The sequence below is a fragment of the Mustela erminea genome, chromosome 6 (genome assembly GCF_009829155.1).
Source record: "Mustela erminea isolate mMusErm1 chromosome 6, mMusErm1.Pri, whole genome shotgun sequence".
Classification (NCBI taxonomy): domain Eukaryota; kingdom Metazoa; phylum Chordata; class Mammalia; order Carnivora; family Mustelidae; genus Mustela; species Mustela erminea.
Window position 1 is genome coordinate 113,856,755 of NC_045619.1, and position 19,646 is coordinate 113,876,400.

General features: G+C 35.3%; 1 protein-coding gene across 1 annotated transcript in view; it reads right to left on the minus strand.

Annotated features, from left to right (window-relative positions):
* LOC116594225 (coiled-coil domain-containing protein 7-like) overlaps positions 1 to 19,646 on the minus strand; it is a 247,483-nt gene that overhangs the window by 188,110 nt on the left and 39,727 nt on the right. Inside the window, 2 exon segments of the mRNA XM_032349334.1 lie at positions 14,437 to 14,547; positions 16,251 to 16,349. Of these exon segments, the coding sequence (XP_032205225.1) occupies positions 14,437 to 14,547; positions 16,251 to 16,349 (210 nt within the window).

Sequence of the window (19,646 nt, forward strand, 5' to 3'; positions counted from 1 at the left end):
TACAATGAGATAGCCCCTCACACCAGTCAGAATGGCTAAATTTAACAAGTCAGGAAACAACAGGTGTTGGCAAGGATACAGAGAAAGGGAAACTGTCTTACACTGCTGGTGGGGATGCAAACTGGTGCAGCCACTCTGGAAAACAGTATGGAGTTTCCTCAAAAAGTTAAACTACAGCTACCCTGTGATGTAGTAGTTGCACTACTAGGTATTTACTGAAAGGATACAAAAATACAGATCTAAAGGATCACATGTATAGAAGCATTATCAACAATAGTGAAAAGATAGAAAGAGACCAAATGTCCATCAACTGATAAATGGATAAAGATGTGATGTATATATCCTATGGAATATTACTGTCATCAAAAATAATGAAATCTTGCCATTTGTTATCACATGGATGGAGCTAGTCTGTGTTATGGTAAGTGAAATAAGTCAGGCAGAGAAAGACAACTACCATATGATTTCACTTATACATGGAATTTAAGAAAAAAACAAAACATATGAAATTATGGGAAGAGGGGAAAAAAAACAGAGAGAGGGAAATAAAACCATAAGAGACCCTTAGAGTACAAACTGAGGACTGATGGAGGCATGTGGGTGGGTGATGGGCTAAATGGATGTCAGGAATTAAGAAAGGCATTTGTGTTGAGCACTAAGTGCTATATATGTAAGTGATGAGTCATTAAATTCTATTACTGAAAATGATATTACACTATATGTTAACTAGAATTTAAATAAAAGGTTTTAAATACATATATATGATACATACACAGAATTGCAAATGTATTTTATCTTCTTTGTGATTTTCTTAATAACATTCTTTTCTATAGATTATTTTAAAAATATGGTATATAATACATATAACCTACAAAGTATGAGTTAATTGGCTGTTTGTTTATTTATTTATTTATTTATTTATTTATTTATTTTTTGGTTCACCTGCTGGTCCACAGCAGGCTGTGTGTAATTAATCTTTTGAAAAGTCAAAAGTTATACATAGGTCTGTGACTATATTTAGGTTCAGTTCCCCCAAAATCCTATGTTGTTCAAGGGTTAAATATAAAGTATGATGGTGGTTGCTAGGGGCTGAAGGGAGAAGAAAATGAGCAGCCGATATTTAATGAGTATAGAATACTAGTTATGTAAGATGAAAAGTTCTGAAGATAAGTTTCACAATGATGTGAATAAACTTAACACTATTGGACTGCACACTTAAAAATTATTAGAGGGGAAGGAGTCCAAGGTATCAGAGGAGTAGGAGACCTTAACGTCATCTGGTCCCAAGAATTCAGCTAAATAGCTATCAAGTCATTCTGAACACTTGTGAACCCAACCAGAGACCTAAGAAAAGAATAGCTGCAACCCTACAAACAGAAAAGTGACCACTTTCTGTAATGTAGGAGGTGCTAGAAGTGAATCTGAGGAATATGGGAAGACAACCTGTGGGAGAGGGAACCTCCATAAGCCAGCTACTGGAAAGTGATATAGCAGTGGATTGCAAAATCAGAACTTTCAGAAGTCTACTCTGGTGAGGGACATCACTCAGGTGGCTAAGCAGGGGTGGAACCCTTGCTGAGACAGTGTGGTCTCAGGATCCTCGGGGTCACAGGACGATCAGGGGTGCATGAGTATGGCAGAACTCCCAGGCATTGAAGCAGGGAAGGTGGTTGCAAACAATAAGTCCACAAATGCCCTCTGAGCTTGGGTTTTTCATAAACCATGACGTGCAGCAAGTCAGGCAACTGCTTTCCAAGCAGATAAAAGGCAGAATCTGGGAGAATTCCCTTCCTCCCCAGGAGGAGCAGTGCAGGAGTGCATCTCAAGCATCTGCAGGGTTTGGTGATGTGAAATGGGGTTGTGTGCCTGAGATAGAAATGCTTGGTCACAGGCTGGGTAAGCACAGAGTACAGACAGAGACCAGGGAGAAAGGGGTGATTGACTGCTTTTCTCAGAGTGTGCACTGAGGGTTGGGGCCCTATGCACTTGGCTCCAGGGCCAGAGATTGGGAGACCACCATTTTCATTCTCAACCTCTAAAGCTGTACAGAAAGCCTTCAGGGAACAAAAACACATAGAGCAAACTGGAGCAGATTATTTAGCCTGGCCCCCTGACAAAGGCAGTACAATTCCACTTGGGGCAAAAATACTTGAGAATTAAAGCAACAGTCCCCTCCCCCAGATTAGCAAAAACATACAGCCAAGACTAAGTTTACTAATCAATGAGAACTGTAAAATTCCAGTGCTAGGGGAATACAGCACAGAGAATTCATGGATTTTCCCCCATGATTTTTTTTCTTTCAACTTTAACTTCTTTAAACTTTTTTTCTTTTTCCAACCAATATTATTTTATCAAGTCTTTTTAAAAATTTTTATTTTCATTTTTACAGTTACTTTCTATCCCTTCATTGTATTTAATTCTATTTTGTATTATATTCTTTCTTTACAATTTTGAGATAAAGTTTATTTTATCAGACAAAAATATACCCAAAATCTAGTGTATGTCTCTGTTCCATTGACCTGTCTGCTCATGTTCTTTTTTTTATTCTTCCTTTTTTTTATGTGGTTTTTTGTTTGTTTTGTTAAAGTCCTTTTTTAATTTTCATGTTTTCAATGTATTAATTTTATTTTTATTTTTGCATTTTTTTTCTTTCTTTACAATTTTGAGATGTAATTTCTTCTAACAAAATGATCAGAATACTTTCAGAAGATAGTGTAGTGCTCTATTCTGTGCACTTGTCTATTTATATCCATTCCTTTTGTTTTTTTCATTCCTTTTTTTGTTGTTGTGTGTTTTTTTCTCTTTTGTTTTTGTTTTCTTTGTCTTTTAATTTTCATTTTTACAATTATTTCTATCCTTTCATTGTATTTAATTTTATTTTTGTACATATATAAGCTTTACTTCCTTTACAATTTTGGGATCTAGTTTTCTAAAAAATAGACGAAAATACACACAGAATCCATTGTATTGCTCTATTCCACTCACCAGTCTGATTATATTCTCCTTTCTTTTTCCTTTTTTTTTTTTTTTCCTTTTTTCGGTTTTTGGTTTCAGAACTCTTCTGATTTGCTTGGTGTGTATTTCTCTGAGGTCACTGTTGCCATTTTAGTATTGTGTTCTCTTGCTCATCTATTCTTCTCTCAACAGAATGACAACATGGAAAAATACTGACTGTCAGAGACCTAATTAGTATGGACATATGTAAGACGCTGGAACTAGATTTCAGAATAATTATAAAGATACTAGCTGAGCTTGAAAAAAGCATAGAACACCCTAGAAAATCCCCTTCCAGAGAAATAAAAGAACTAAAATCTAACCAGGTCAAAATTTAAAAAGGCTATTAATGAAGTACAATAAAAAATGGAAACTAACTGCTAGGATAAATGAGGCAGAAGAGAGAATTAATGATATATAGAAAAAATGATGGGAGAATAAAGTAGCTGAGAAAAAGAGAGATAAACAACTACTGGATCATGAGGGGAGAATTCAAGAGACATAACAAAATAATATTAGAATAATTGAGATACACAGAAGAAGAAGAAAGAGAGAGAGGCAGAAGATATATTAGAGAAAATTATAGCAGAGAATTTCCCTAATCTGGGGAAGGGAACAGGCAACCAATTCCAGGAGCACAGATAACCACCCTCAAAATCAATAAAAATAGGTCAACACCCCAACATATAATACTGAAACTTGCAAATTTTAGAGACAAAGAGAAAATCCTGAAACTAGCTGGGACAAGAGGTCTATAACTTACAATGGTAGAAACATTGGATTAGCAGCAGGCTTATCCACAGAGACCCGGCCAGCAAGAAAGAACTGGCATGATACATATTCAGGGTGCTAAATGAGAAAAATATACAGCCAAGAATACTTTATCCAGCTAGGCTGTCACTGAAAACAGAGGAGTGATGAGAAACTTCTAGGACAAACAAACTAAAAGAATTAATGATCACCAAACCAGGCTTACAAGAAATATTAAAAGGGATTCTCTAAGCAAAGAAAGAGCCCAAAGCCAACATAGACCAGAAAGGAACAGAGATAATATACAGAAGCAGTCACTTTACAGGTAATAAAATGGTACTAAATTCATCTTTCACTAGTTACTCTGAATGCAAAGGGGCTAAATGCCTCAGCGAAAGACAGAGGGTATCAGATAGGATCAAAAAGTAAGTCCCATCAATATGCTATCTGCAGGAGACTCATTTTAGACCCTAAGACACCTCCGTATTTAAAGTGAGGGGGTGGAAAAAGCATTTACCTTGCTAATGGACATCAAAAGAAAGCTGGAGTGGCAATCCTTATATCAGATAAATTGTGTTTTAAACCAAAGACCATAGTTTAGAGATGTATTAAAACACTTTATCATTCTTAAAGTCTCTACCAAACAAAAAGATAAAATAATTGTAAATATTTATGCCCTTAACGTGGGAGCAGCCTATTATATAAACCAATTAATAACAAAATCAAAGAAACACGTCAATAGTAATACAATAATAGTAGGGGACATTAACACCGCCCTCTCTGCAATGGACAAATCATCTAAGCAGCAGATTAACAAGGAAATAAGGGCTTTGAATGACACATTGGACCAGATGGACTTTAGATATATTCAGACTATTCCATGCTAAAGCAACAGAATACACAGTCTTCTTGAGTGCACATGGAACATTCTCCAGAATAGATCATATAGTGGGTCACAAATTGGATCTCAAATGGTACCAAAAGATTGGCATCATTCCCCACATATTTTCAGACCACAATGCTTTGAAACTAGAATTCAGTCACAAGAGAAAATTTGGCTAGAACTCAAATACATGGAGGCTAAAGACCATCTTACTAAAGAATGAATGGGTCAACCAGGAAATTAAAGAAGAATTAAAAAAATTCATGGAAACAAGTAAAAATGAAAACACAACTATTCATAATCTTTTATGACTGCAAAGGCAGTCATAAAAGGAAGGTATATAGCATTAAAATTCTTTCTCAAGAAACAAGAAAGGTTCTCAAAGAAAGGTTCTCAAATACACAACATTAAAAGTTCATTAAAGGTTCTCAAATACACAAGCATTAGCTACACCTACCTAAAGGAATTGGAAAAAGAACAGCAAATAAAGCCTAAACTTAGCAGGAGAAGAAAAATAATAATGATTAGGGCAGAAATCAATGAAAAAGAAACCAAAATAGCAGAACAGAAATTCAAAAAATTGCAGGATATAAAACCAATGCACTGAAATTAGTTACATTTCTATACACTAACAATGAGACAGAAGAAGAGAAATTAAGGAGTCTATCCCATTTACAATTGTACCCCAAATCATAAGATTCCTAGGAATAAACCTAACCAAAAAAGCAAAGGAAAAGGGTATCAGATAGGATCAGAAAGTGTACTCAGAAAGTGACAGAACACTCAGGAAAGAAATTGATGAAAAATATTCCATACTCATGGGTTGGAAGAACAAATATTGTTAAAATGTCTGTGCTATCTCGAGCAATCTATACATTCAAGCCACCCCCTATCAAAATACCATCACCTTTTTTCACAGAGCTGGAACAAATAATCATAAAATTTGTATGGAGCCTGTAAAGACCTCATATAGTCAAAGCAATGCTGAAAAAGAAACCCAAAACTTGTGGCATCACAACTTTGGACTTAAAGCTCTATTACAAATCTGTAAGCATCAAGACATTATGGTACTGGCACAAAAACAAACACATAGATCAATGGAACAGAGTAGAAAACCCAGAAATGGGCCATCAGCTCTATGGTCAACCAATATTTGACAAAGCAGGAAAGAATATCCAATGGAAAAAAGACAGTCCCTTCAACACACAGTGCCAGGAAAATTGGACAGCCACATGCAGAAGAATGGAACTGGACCAATTCCTTACACATACATAAAAATAGACTCAAAATGGATGAAAGACCTAACTGTGAGAGAGTAATCCGTCAAAATCCTAGAGGACAACACAGGCAGCAACCTTGTTGGATTCAGCTGCAACAAATTCTTGCTAGACATGTCTCCAAAGGTAAGGGCAACAAAACAAAAATGAACTCTTGAGACTTCAGCAAGATAAAATGCTTTCGCACAGCAAGAGAAACAGTCAGCAAAGGCATCCCACAGAATGGGAGAAGATATTTGTAAATGACATAACAAATAAATGGCTAGTATTCAAAATCTATAAAGAACTTAGAAAACTCAACACCCAAAGAATGAATAATCCAATTAAGAAATGGGCAAAAGACATGAGCAGACATTTCTGCAAAGATATACAAATGGCCAACAGACACATGAAAAAGTACTCCACAGCACTTGGCATGGTGGTTCCTCAAAAAGTTGAAATTAGAGCTATCCTACAACCCAGCAATTGCACTACTGTGTATTTACCCTAAAGATACAAAGGTAGTAATCTGAAGGGGAACTGCACCCTAATGTTTATAGAAGCAATGCCCACAATAGCCAAACCATGGAAAGAGCTCAGATGTCCATTGACACATGAATGGATAAAGAAGACATGATATATACATAACTCAGCCACCAGGAAAAAAAAAAAAGAAAGAAAGAAATTTTACCGTTTGTAATAACATTAATAGAACTAGAGGGTATTATGCTAGGCCAAATAAGTCAATGAGAGAAAGACAATTATCATATGATCCACTGATATGTGTAATTTACAAAACAGAGGATCATAGGGGAAGAGAGTAAAAAATAAAACAAGATAAAATCAGACAGGGAGACAAACCGTAAGAGACTCAGTCATAGGAAACAAACCAAGGGTTGCTGGAGGAGAGACAGGTGGAGGGATGAGGTAACTGGGTGATGGACATTAAAGAGGGCATGTGATATAATGAGCACTGGGTATTATATGAGACTGATGAATAATAGCCCTGTGCCTCTGAAAGCAATAATAATAATACATTAATTTAAAAAAAAAAAGAAAAAAAGGAGGGGCACCTGGGTGGCTCAGTCATTAAGTGTCTGCCTTTGCCTCAGGTCATGATCCCAGGGTCCTGGAATCAAGCCCCGCGTCAGGCTCCCTGATCAGCAGGAAGACTGCTGCTCCCTCTCCCACTCCCCCTGCTTGTGTTCCCTCTTTTGCTGTCTCTTTCTGTAAAATAAAATCTTAAGAAAAAAAAAGGAATGATTCTGGGTAGCTGATCAAACTCTTTGGGGAGCTCATGTAGGACCCCACTCAATGTTTTCAGCTACCACCAATGGTGGTATGATTTGCTTGACTGTGGTCAGACCTTATTAGGCAGGAACAGGAACCAGTCAAACAAGGGTGATTATTACTAAGAATGACCTCATTTTGGAGCTCAGTCCAGGATACTAGAGGAATCTCAGTTTACTATTTATCTGTTGCACCATAAAGGGGGGCTATCTTGTACCTCCTAGCATGCTTACAACCTAGCACTATCTTGGAATAATGGGTTTGTAAATGTTTTTGGAAAGATATCCATGTGAAGTACAAAAGGCCTTAGATTGGGAATAAGCAATTTTAATCCTAGGATCACCAAGTACATCTTTGTGACTCTGGCCAAGCCATACAACTTCTTTGTCAGTTTCCTTAATCTGTTGTTCCTGTTAGAGTTGTAAGAAAGATCAAATGAAATGAAATGGAAATGGAAATGAGAATGGCAAAATATTCTGTAAACTGTAAAATGCTTTACAAATGGAAAAGGTTAGTAAAATTGTTAATGCTGCTAATGTTCAAACTTGTACATATATGTTATGTATTTTGTAATTCTAAAAACCAGAAAGTTAATTAAAGTTACAAGTAAAATAGAAAAGTTTTTGTTTTTTAAAGAACATATGTCAGGGGCACCAGGGTGGGTTAAGCCTCTGCCTTCAGCTCAGGTCATGATCTCAGGGTCCTGGGATCGAGCCCCACATTGAGCTCTCTGCTCAGTGGGAGCCTGCTTCTCCTTCACTCTGCCTGCCTCTCTGTATACTTGTGATCTTTCTCTGTCAAATAAATAAATAAATAAATCTTTTTTTTAACAAAAGAATATATGTCATTATTTTTCTTAGCTATAAAGAGCACTTTATTATTTTTTATTTTAATATAGGTATACTGGTGATGAATTCACTTAGTGATTTTCCAGAAATTGGTTTCATCTTTAATAATCAATATTATTATTGATTACACATAATTTATTGATGTGTAACACATTTACAATAAAGGTACACAATTTAAAAGATTATTGAGATGATTTCTTTTTAGGTACAAAGGTTTTTGTTTTAGTGTAGGCCTAATAGTTTATTTTTGCTTTAGTTTCTCTTGCCTGAGGAGATATATGCATAAGTATGTTAGTAAAGCTGATGTCCAAGAGATTACTGCCTGTATTTTCTTATAGGAATTTTATGGTTTCAGGTCTCACTCAATCCATTTTTAATTTCTTTTTGTTTATGGTTAAAGAAAGTGGTCCCATTTCATTCTTTTGCATGCAACTGTCCAGTTACCAGGACCATTTATTGAAAAAACTATCTTTTCCCTATTGTGTACTCTTGTCTATTTTACCAAAGTTTAATTGACCATACAGGCATGGGTTTATTTCTAAGCTTTTTATCCTGTTCCTGTCTATTTTGTGCCAGTACCATATTGTTTTGATTACTATGGCTTTGTAGTATATCTTAATATCTAAGATTGCAATGCCTCCCAAGGTTTGTTCTTCTTCTAGGTTGGAGGTCTTTTGTGGTTCTATACAAATTTTAGGTTATTTTTTCTAGTTCTGTGAAAAGTGATAATGGTATTTTGATAGGGATTATACTGAATCTGTAGACTGCTTTGGGAAGTATGGACATTTTAACAATGTTAATTTTTCCAATTCATAAGCATGGTACATCAATTTCTTTCAATGATGTCTAGTAGATTTCATACATAGGCCTTTTACCTGCTTAATTTATTCCTCAGTATTTTATTCTTTTTTTGATGCAATTGTAAATGGGAATATTTCCTTAATTTCTCTTTCTGCTGCTTCATTATTAGATTACAGAAATGAAACAATCTTCTGTATATTAATTTTGTAACCTACAACTTTATAGAATTCATTTTTAGTTTTCATAGCTTTTTGGTGGAGTCTATTGGGATTATATCTATTATGTCCTTTGCAAACAGTACCAGTTTTACTTCCTCCTTATCAATTTTGATGTTATTCATTTATTTTTCTTGTTTGACTGCTGTGGTTAGGACTTACAGTATTACGCTGAATAAAAGTGGTGAGAGTGGAAATCCCTGTCTTATTCTTTATCTTAGTGGAAAAGTTTTCAGTTTTTCACCACTGAGTACAATGTTAGCTGTGGATTTTTCATATATGGACTTTATCATGTTGAGATATGCTTCCTCTAAACATACTTTGTTAAAAGTTTTTATCAGTGCTTTTCCTGCTTCTGTTGAGATGACTGTATAGTTTTTATCTTTCCTATTGTTAACATGATATATTATATTGATTTGAAAATACTGAACCACTCTTGCATCGTTGAAATAAATCCCACTTTATCATGGTGAATGGTCCCTTTAATGCACTATGGCATTCAGTTTGCTAATATTTTTTGAGGGTTTTTACATCTATGTTCATGAGATATTTGCCTGTAGTGTCTTTGTCTGGTCTTCATATCAGGGTAATGTTGGCCTCATATAATAAATGGAAGTTTTCCTTACTCTTCCTTTTTTGGGGAATATTTTGAGAATAAGTATTAACTCTTCTTGAAATAGTTGATAGAATTCACCTGTGAACACTGGACTTTTGCTTAGTGGGAGGCTTTGATTACCAATTCAATTTTACTACTAGAAATAAGTCTGTTCAAATTTTCTCTCTTCCTGATTTAGTTTTGGGAGATTATATGTTTCTAGGAACTTATCCATTTCTTCTGGGTTGTCCAATTTTTTGGCATACAATTTTTCATAATATTCTCATTATTCTTTGTATTTCTGTGGTGTTGGTTGTTATTTCTCCTCCATTTCTATTTTTACTTGAGTCCACTTTCTTTTTTTTCTTGATGAGCATGGATAAATTTGTCTATCTCTTCAAGGATCCAGCTTGGGGGAGTGTCTCTATTTATTTCCACTATAGAATTTTTATTTATTTTTTTCCTCTAGTAGTTTTGGGCTTTGTTTTTCTAGTTCCTTAGGTAAATGGCTATGTGGCATAATCCACTCAAGATGAGTATTCTGGCACTGAAAATCTTGTTTGGTGAACTCTAATGGAAACTATGGATTTTGGATGATTGTGATTTTTTTCAATGTACACCAACTATAAAAAATATGCCACTTTTATCGCTGAGAAGTGATGTTGAAAACTTGGGAGGTGAAGGGCACCTGGGTGGTTCAGTCAGTTAAGTGTCTGACTCTTGACTGTGGCTCAGTACATGATCTCAGGGCTGTGGGACTGAGTCCCATGCCATGCTCTACGCTGAGCTGAACATGGACCCTGTTCAGGATTCTCTCTCTCCATCTCCCTCTGACCCTCCTTCCATGCTTATGTGTGTGCTCATGCTCCCTCTGAAGAAGGAAGAAGGAAGGAAAGAAGAGGAGGAAAAGGAGGAAGGAGAAGAAGGAAAAGGAAGGAAGGAAGGAAGGAAGGAAGGAAGGAAGGAAGGAAGGAAGGAAAATGAGAGAGAAAATTAGGGAGGTTATGCATATGTGAGGGCAGTGGGTATATGGAACATATCTGTACCTATACTTTTAACCTAAAATTTCTCTTTAAAAATTATCTTTAAAACAAACAAAAGCTTGTTTGGACCAAACCTACAGCCATCTTCCTAGTGCAGATGATCCATCCTGATGGTCCCTAGGTTCAACAGTGACAAGTGAGAACAGTGCACAATGAGATTGTTAAACACACTCAGATTTCTAGGTTTTTTCATGCCACACTTGCTAGTATCAAGTTCAATTAAACCTATTCATAGGTCAGATCAATTGGCTCATCACATAATCTGGATCTTAACTGATAAATTTCTAGACATGAAAAATTGGCTACTGCTATATTGACAAGCAGAGGAAATGACTTAAAAATGGTAATTGGCTATCCACTCCTGAATCATCTGGTTAAGGGCTTTTCTGAGTGTAGTTACTCAACAGTAGGTCTCAAGATGTCGATTACAGACTCTCCACTAATGACCACCTGGCCAAGTGGAAGCCCACAGGAATCCCAGGATAGTAGCATTAGAGTCAGATGGTGATGACACTTAACACTAACACAAGGGCCCTTCTCTCTATATCTCCCAGTGGATTTTGAGAAAAATTGGATAATCTGCCTAGTTTTACCATTTCTGCATTTTCAAAAATAAGCAGTTTAAGGGGTTCAGCCAAATGCCTGTACAAAAAGGGGACCTGAGGAGAAATACTATGGTCAGAGTTAAATAGAGATGGGTTTGCACTCTGGGACCATTTGAAAACTGGTGGTAGTTGACATATATCTTCAGTCTTAGCAAAAAGAATAGGATACAAACAAACTCTTTTTAGTACATTAGTTTTTTCTAGTATTATGTGCTAAGTAATTTTGAAACAAATTTAGAAGTATTACAGGATTAAACAAATAAGTGTGTTGATGTTATTCAAGATTAGACTTCATACTACAAAAGAAAGGACACATGCATATAAAACAGAGGAAGGCAAGAACAGGCTCCAAGGAGATGGACTGGAATGAAACATGTCTATAAAGAACTTATTTATTTTTTAAAAAAAGATTTTACTTACTTGAAAGAGAGATGAGTGAAAGAGAGACCATGAGCAGGGTTAGGGAGAGAAGCAGACTCCCCTGCTGAGCAAGAAGACTGATTCTCGATCCCAGGATTCTGCAATTGACCTGAGCCAAAGGCAGTTGCTTAACCACTGACCCACTCAGGCACTCAAGAACTTATTATTTCTAAATATGTGTGTATGTGTGTATGCCTCACTATATGTGTGTGTGTGGATAGATGATGATGATAGACAAATGTTATATTTTATATATATATGTGTGTGTATATATATATATACATATATATATATATATATATATATGTACACACGCATGTGCGCGCACACACATACACGCCTCATAAGAGAAAGTTGCCTTCTCCACACCTGATAGCCAGGGCAATCTCCGGAAGAAGTTGTTGTCAAGGATTCATGTCCCTCCGGGTTATCCATATTCTTACACATTCTGCATACCTACCCTAGGCACCTGCATTCAGAAGGCTCTTTATGAGAGGTGAATGGCCTTAGCTGAGACATTATTCAAGTACCTCTGCCAAAACCAACTTATTAGGTAACTTGAAGATGTATTTATCCATCCTAACTTAGTATCTTCTTCCTCCTCAACTTTCCGCCCCTTCTTTCCCTGGTCCCAAGTTCCATAGAACAGCTACTTAACAACATTTTCTCAATTGAGAAGATAGATGGGCTCTCTACCAAGGAGCCCAAGACAGGTGATATGCCACTGAGGGTGCAAGAGGAATTTCTCTAGGGTCTGCAGTGATAGCCCTATGATTAATATTAGGTTTTATTTCCTATACATGTTCTAATAAATCTTGAGATGAATGAAAAACCCTGCCCACTTCAAGCCCTAATGTTCAGTTTTTAAACATAAACAAAACTATATATCAGGCCAAGCGCTCCATGTCCTTATCAGAGAAAGAAGGCCCTATACCAAAGTCAGAGTTCAAGTGAACATGGAGAAGAATTATATTTGGGGTTTTGGATACTGGCACAAAAGTATTTATGATCTACACAATCTATGACATCAGAAAGAGGGGAAAATAATAATCCTTTCTGGTTTAAAGTATGAGGCCAAGACCAGACTCTTATCCAGACTCGCCTATGTGTAGAACCAATGGGCCAACACAGACAGACCTCTACTGCCATTGTGCCCACTATTGAGTGCACTACTGGTATAAATATATTGTCTATGTTAACTTCTGTTTTCCTTGAAAGGAACTTTTTCGGTTAGGACTTAGTGGGATATGTAGAAGGATATGTCTACCAACTCATCTATCAGCCTCTAGTGCTTCTGCCTCTCAAATATAACTTCCTGAGGCGGGGTGGAAATACCTGCTATCATTTTGTGCTTCAGGAAGACAAAATTCCCCCAAATGACCCACATACAAGGTTTTGGGTTTCAGGAATCTCAATTAATTACAGGTAGTTTAAAGCTGCAGTTCAGCCTTGACGTCAGTAGTACCCAACATTATGACTGTCACAGAGGCTGTCTTCCAAGATGAGGGAATTTGGTATGCAGCAACTGACATCACAAATGCCCTTTTCAATACTGCTTTCAGTTCACCCTTATGTGGACTGGGCTGCAATACACCATTACTGATCTTCCAGAGGAGTCCTTAAATTCCCTCTCTGACATAAAGGTCATCAGGTCCATAACCTGGAAAAAAGTGCCATTACCAGAGAGAGGGACAACTAACCTTCCTCTCTATTAATGACATCATCCAAACGGAGCCAGAAAAAGGCACCAGCAAATAAGGATTGGACACCACATTAATCTGGACATAACACAAGGACCAGAAACCTAAGTGAAATTCCAGGGCATCATATGGGAAGGGCCACAATGTGTTTCTTGAGAGTAAACAATTTCTAAGCCTTTGGCTTTCTCTGGCCCAATAAATGCAAGGAGTCTCAACAATTAGTGGTACTATTTGTCTACTGGTGATCACACTCCTCAGAGGTATCTTGATGGCACTCAAATATCGGGTTACCATAAAGATCTCTACATTTGAGTGACACCTGATAGATGGATGCCTTGGAGATCCTCTGAGAGATCTATTAGCTACCCTTCCCTTTCGTCACTATTATACACATTTTCCATCTGAGTTATAAGCCTTAGCATATCTCTGTGTACCAGTTTTAGGCTATGCTGAAAGACAATGCCACTAGTCAAGGGCAACCACTGCATTTATGGACCCATAATTTCCTGGAGTGACCTCGTAAGTATAAACCCTTTGAGAGTCAGTTGATGGCCTGTTACTGAGTCATGGCTGAATATATGATCCATGGCCATAAAATCATCTTTGTACCAAAACGCCATCTAAGATGTATCAATACTTTTGTTTCTGTTCACTAATTATCTTAGGGTATTAATACTTTAGGAAAAAGTATAAAGTGTAAAAATTCTGTAATGTGTGCTCAAATGCATATTCATGAACCAAACAAAAAGGACCATCAGGTGAGTTTAATTTAAAATATTTCAGGGGCGCCTGTGTGGCTCAGTGCATTAAAGCCTCTGCCTTCAACTCAGGTCATGATCCCAGCATCCTGGGATCAAGCCCTGCATTGGGCTTTCTGCTCAGCGGGGAGCCTGCTTCCCCCTCTCTCTCTACCTGACTCTCTGCCTACTTGTGATCTCTGTCTGTCAAATAAATGAAACCTTTTTAAAAATAAATAAATAAATAAATAAATAAATAAATAAAATATTTTAATATTAGCTAGGGTTGTTATACTTACCAGAGAGTCCTTCCCCTCTGAGAGTGCTTTGTTTCTTTACTTGCTGTTGGGTTTTTGACATTGAATCCTGATTCTTATGCATGAGCTTTTCATCTGGTACTTTATCATGAGCTACATTGGGAGATACATTTAGTCCACTTTCATTTATTGTGAAATCTCTAGATTATGAATTAATAATAATTATGCAGGATTTTTTCTCATTTTTGTAAAGTTTTAAGGAAACTGTGACAATGATAGATCCACATGAACTTGTGAGATCAGCTTTAATAGATGTATGTGGAAGCTGTCTCATTGTCTCTTAAATATTCCTAGGTATCAAATATGTTTTATATTAGTCTCTAGCTTTTTGGTTACTTACATTTTATTTGGGCAATTACATAGTCACAGACCAAAAAAATGAAAATTCATATTACAAGTTTTCTTATTACAGTGTTATTTGTAATTGCAAAATATTTAAAACCATCTAAATACACAAATATAGAAAACTGGTTGGATAAACTAATGCATATATTATAAACTATCATACAGTATAAATTGTGGTACATAACATAGTACAATATGTAGTAGATATGAAAACAGTGAGAAAACTACTGCTATAAAGAAATGAAAATGTCTCTACAAAATGATTTGGAAGGATTCTAGGGGTAATTTTTAAAAAAATGAAACAGAGAATACCTAACATGCCACTTTTTTAAAAGAAAGAAAGTAATATAGAAATGAAGGGGGTGGAAAAGGACAGGTTTTTTAAAATAAAATATAAAAGGACAAACCAGAAAACAATATAGTTGGATACCTATAAGAAAAGGGTGAAGACTGAGGAATGCAAGGGAAGGAATGATACTTTATCTCTTTTTGCATATTTACTACTTTTGGAAGAAAGTTCACTTTTACGTATTCCAAAAATAAATTTTAAAAAATGAGAACGAAGACTAAAACTGAAAACAAACTTAATGAACCTAATGATGGAAAAAAATAAGCACAAACCCAAATAATCAATCAACAGTATTTGATCTATAACCTCAGTCTTAGGCGAGAGAGTGGAATGCAAAAGCATTCACAAAAATTTTTAGTAGTTTTTCCTTTTCTACTGCTATCAGGTAAGCAACTGTGAAACAAAGTCCCACTTGCAGAGGGAATACTAGCTTTTAATCAAGTTGATGACAATCTTCTGGTGGGCCCAAACAAGGTTATCCAACTAGGGCTGTATATCATCCTGATCATATGGGGCAACATGGTTAGACCATTAATATAAAGAAGGTAAAAGGACATAGTGTCCAGGTAAAATTCCAGGGCAAGATGAGCAAAAGATAAGACATCTTATTCCACAGGAGATGTTTGTGAATCTATTCACCCTCTCTTCCCAAGATTAGAGAGTCTGAATAGTGGTGGGACTCTTTGACTACTGACTTTCTACCCAAAGAGATTTCAGGCACATAACTCTGGAGTTAGCATAAATTACCATGTCTTCACCATTAGAACCTATTGCAAAAAGACACTGACACAGGTCTAAGGCACCCATTGGTTTTTTGGACCAGTAATTTCCCAGGGCTGACTGAAAGGTACACACTCTTTGTGAGACCATTACTGACATACTATTGCCCTTGGTGGATGCTGAGCACATGACCCATGGGTATGAATGATCAGAAATTATAAACAAAATGTATCAATAATTTTTCTTTTGTTCTTTATCTTAGGGTATTCACCCTTTAAATTAACATGTAAAATTTCTACAGAATATATCCTAGGTATATGGTTGTGAGCCAAAGGAAAAAAAAAACTCTAAAATAATTTGTAGAGTTTTTTAAAATACTTACTAATGAATCTTCCCTTTCTAGAAGTTTTTTGTTTCTCTACTTGCATTTTGGTTTTTGACACTGAATCTTCATGCTCAATCATATGTTCTTCATCTGGTACTACATAAAGAAATACATTTAGCCCATTAAATAGAAAAAAAAGACCTGTTGTGAAATACCTAAACTTCAAATTTATACAAGTGTACAGCAGAATTTTCTCTCTTTTTGATAAAACTAAAAATACAATGCTAGATATGAAAACAATGAGGAAAGTTTTAATGAGCATTTTCATATGAATATTATTTCATAAATATTTATATAAATTAAATTTACTTAAATTAGTTCCAGTTTTTTGGGGTATTTATACTTAGGCTAATACATAAATGTAGTTGAAACAATAAAACATATATGCGCAAGGTTACTTATGGCAGCATTTGTTATTGCATAATATTCAAAACTACCTAAACGTTCAAGCATAGATTACTGTTTAAGTAACTGAAGATCTGTACTGTAAACTGTGGTATCACATAAACAATGGTATATTGACACAAACAGCTGTATAAAACTGTCAAATGAATGGAAACATTTTCCAGAAAGTGACATACAAAAATTTCCATGAGAGAATATTAAGTGAAAAAGAAAAGTTAAAAAGCAGATGTTAGTTTAAAAGCAGATCTAGTATATTACCTTTGAGGTGACAAAGAAGGGGAATTAAGGGAGAAAATAGAGAAAAATATAGAGACACTTACTTTTACAAAATGAAACACAGCCCTGATAAACCAGAAATCAATTTACTTAAAACAGAAGGGATAAACTGAGGAACGCAGGAGTGAGGCTTCAGGAAAAAATGCTCTCTCTCTCTTAAATATTTTTATTTTGGAAGTAGGCTAATATTTCTACATATTCCAAAAACAAATTATACTAAACAAAAATAATAGTTTACAAAAAATGAAGCAACTTAAGAAAAGAAGCACTGTATGGTGACTAACATAACATTTTTAAAAAAAGAAATGAACCAACTCAAGGAATAAAAAGGGACTAATTTAGTTACTTGTGATACAGTAATATAGTCTCAGTCTTGGGTAAGAGAAAACCATAAAATCTTTTGTTTGTTTTTCTGACAGTATCAACTAAGCAATTCTAAAATAATTTCAGGGTCTTATAGAATTGAGCAAATGAGTAAATATAAATATATTGACGATATAAATACGTATATACAAACACATACATACACACACACATATATATACAGACATATACACATATGAGTGCATACATATACATACATGTGTATACATATTCATGGATACATATAACTACATACACATAAATGTATTTGTATGTGTATACACACACATACACACCCCAGTACAAATGGGAACCATTAGTTTTCAGATCTTGGTCTCTTAATAACATTTCCCATTTGAAAAAAACTAAGGCCTCTAGGACAAATGACTGATTCCAACTATGAGGCAAGAAATGTTCAAGACTGGCACAGAACATCTTGTTATACTAAGTAGGGAGTTTCTCAATGTCTAGGTCATGTCTTAAGTTTATAATAATTATCTTGATTAAATTCCTACTCAATGCTAGAGCAATTATATTGCTTCATTACTGGTATATGGAAATGCATCCCATTTCTGTATGTTGGTTTTTTTATGCTACAACTTTTCTGAATTGTATATGAGTTCTAGCAGTGTTTGGGTGGCATATTCAAGGTTCTCCACATAGCATGTTATGGCATCTGCAAGTAGTGAAAGTCTGAATACTTCCTTGCTGATTTGAATGACTTTTATTTCATTTTGTTGTCTGATTGCTGAAGCTAAGACTTCCAGTTATGTGTTAAATAATAATGTTGAGAGGGGACATTTCTGTTCTCATTTTTCCACATTGAGGATGATATTAGCTGTGGGTATTTCATATTTGGTCTTTATGATGTTGAGGTATGTTCCATCTATACCTACTTTGTTGAGAGTTTCTATTGAAAATGGATGATGTGGTATATCACATGGATCCATTTGCAAATATTGAACCACAAATCCCACTTAATCATAGTGAATAATTCTTTTAATGTACTGTTTGATTTGATTTGCTAGTATCTTGTTGAGAATTTTTGTATCCATGTTCATCAGAGATATTGGTCTGTAATTCTTTTTATAGGGGTTTTTCTGATATTGAATAAAGGTAATACTGGTCTCATAGAATGAGTTTGGAAATTTTCCTTTCATTTCTGTTTTTTGGAACAGTTAGAGGAGAAGAAGAATAGGTAATAACTCTTCTTTAAATAGCTGGTAGTCTTCCCCTGGGAAGATATCTGGCCCTGGACCCCAGTTTGTTGGGATATTTTTGATTACTGATTCAATTTCCTTGCTGGTTTGGGGTCTGTTCAAATTTTCTATTTCTTCCTGTTTCAGATTTTATTTTTGTTGATCTGTACTACTGTTTATTGTTGTTGTTCCTATATGGTTTATTTCTCCTTTATCTTTATTATTTTCCTTCTTATGCTGGCTTTAGGCTTAATTCCTATTCCTTTTCTTTTCTTTGTTTGCTGTTCCTTTTCTAATTCCTTTAGGTGTGAGTTTAGGTTGTATACTTGAGACTTTTCATGCTTCTTTAGGTAGGCCTATATTGTTATATACTTACTTACCTCTTATGGCTACCATTACTGCATCCTAAAGGTTTTGGATTATTGAGTTTTCATTTTCATTTGTTTCCATGTATTTTTAAAAATTTCTTCTTTAATTTCCTGGTTAACCAATTCACTCTTTTGTATGTATTTAACCACCATTTATTTGTGGCATTTCCAAATTTTTTCTTGCAGTTGACTTCACATTTCAAAGTGCTGTGGTCTGAATATATTCATGGTATGATCTCATTCTTTTTATACTTGTTGATGGCTGATTTGTGACAGAGTATGTGATCTATTCTGGAGAATGTTCCATGGGCACTTGAGAAGCATGTGTATTCTGTTGTTTTAGGTTGACATGGTCTGAATATATCTGTGAAGTCCATCTGGTCCAGTGTGTCACTGATCTTCAGTTTAGATGATCTGTCCATTGCTGTGAGTGGGGTGTTAAAGTCCCCTACTATTATTGCATTATTATCAATTAGTTTCTTTAATTTTGTTATTAATTAATTTATATATTTGGCAACTCCCAACTTACAGGGATAAATATTTACAATTGTTAGACCTTCTTGTTGGATAGAATATTTATTATGCTATAGTGTCCTTCTTAGTCACTTATTATAGTCCTTTGTTTAAAAACTAGTATGTTTTATATAAGGATCACTACTCCCACTTTCTTTTGATGTCCATTAGCATGATAAATGGTTCTCCATCCCCACACTTTCAATCTGGAGGTGTCTTTGAGTCTAAAATGAGTCTCTTATAGATAGCTTATTGATGGGTATTATGTT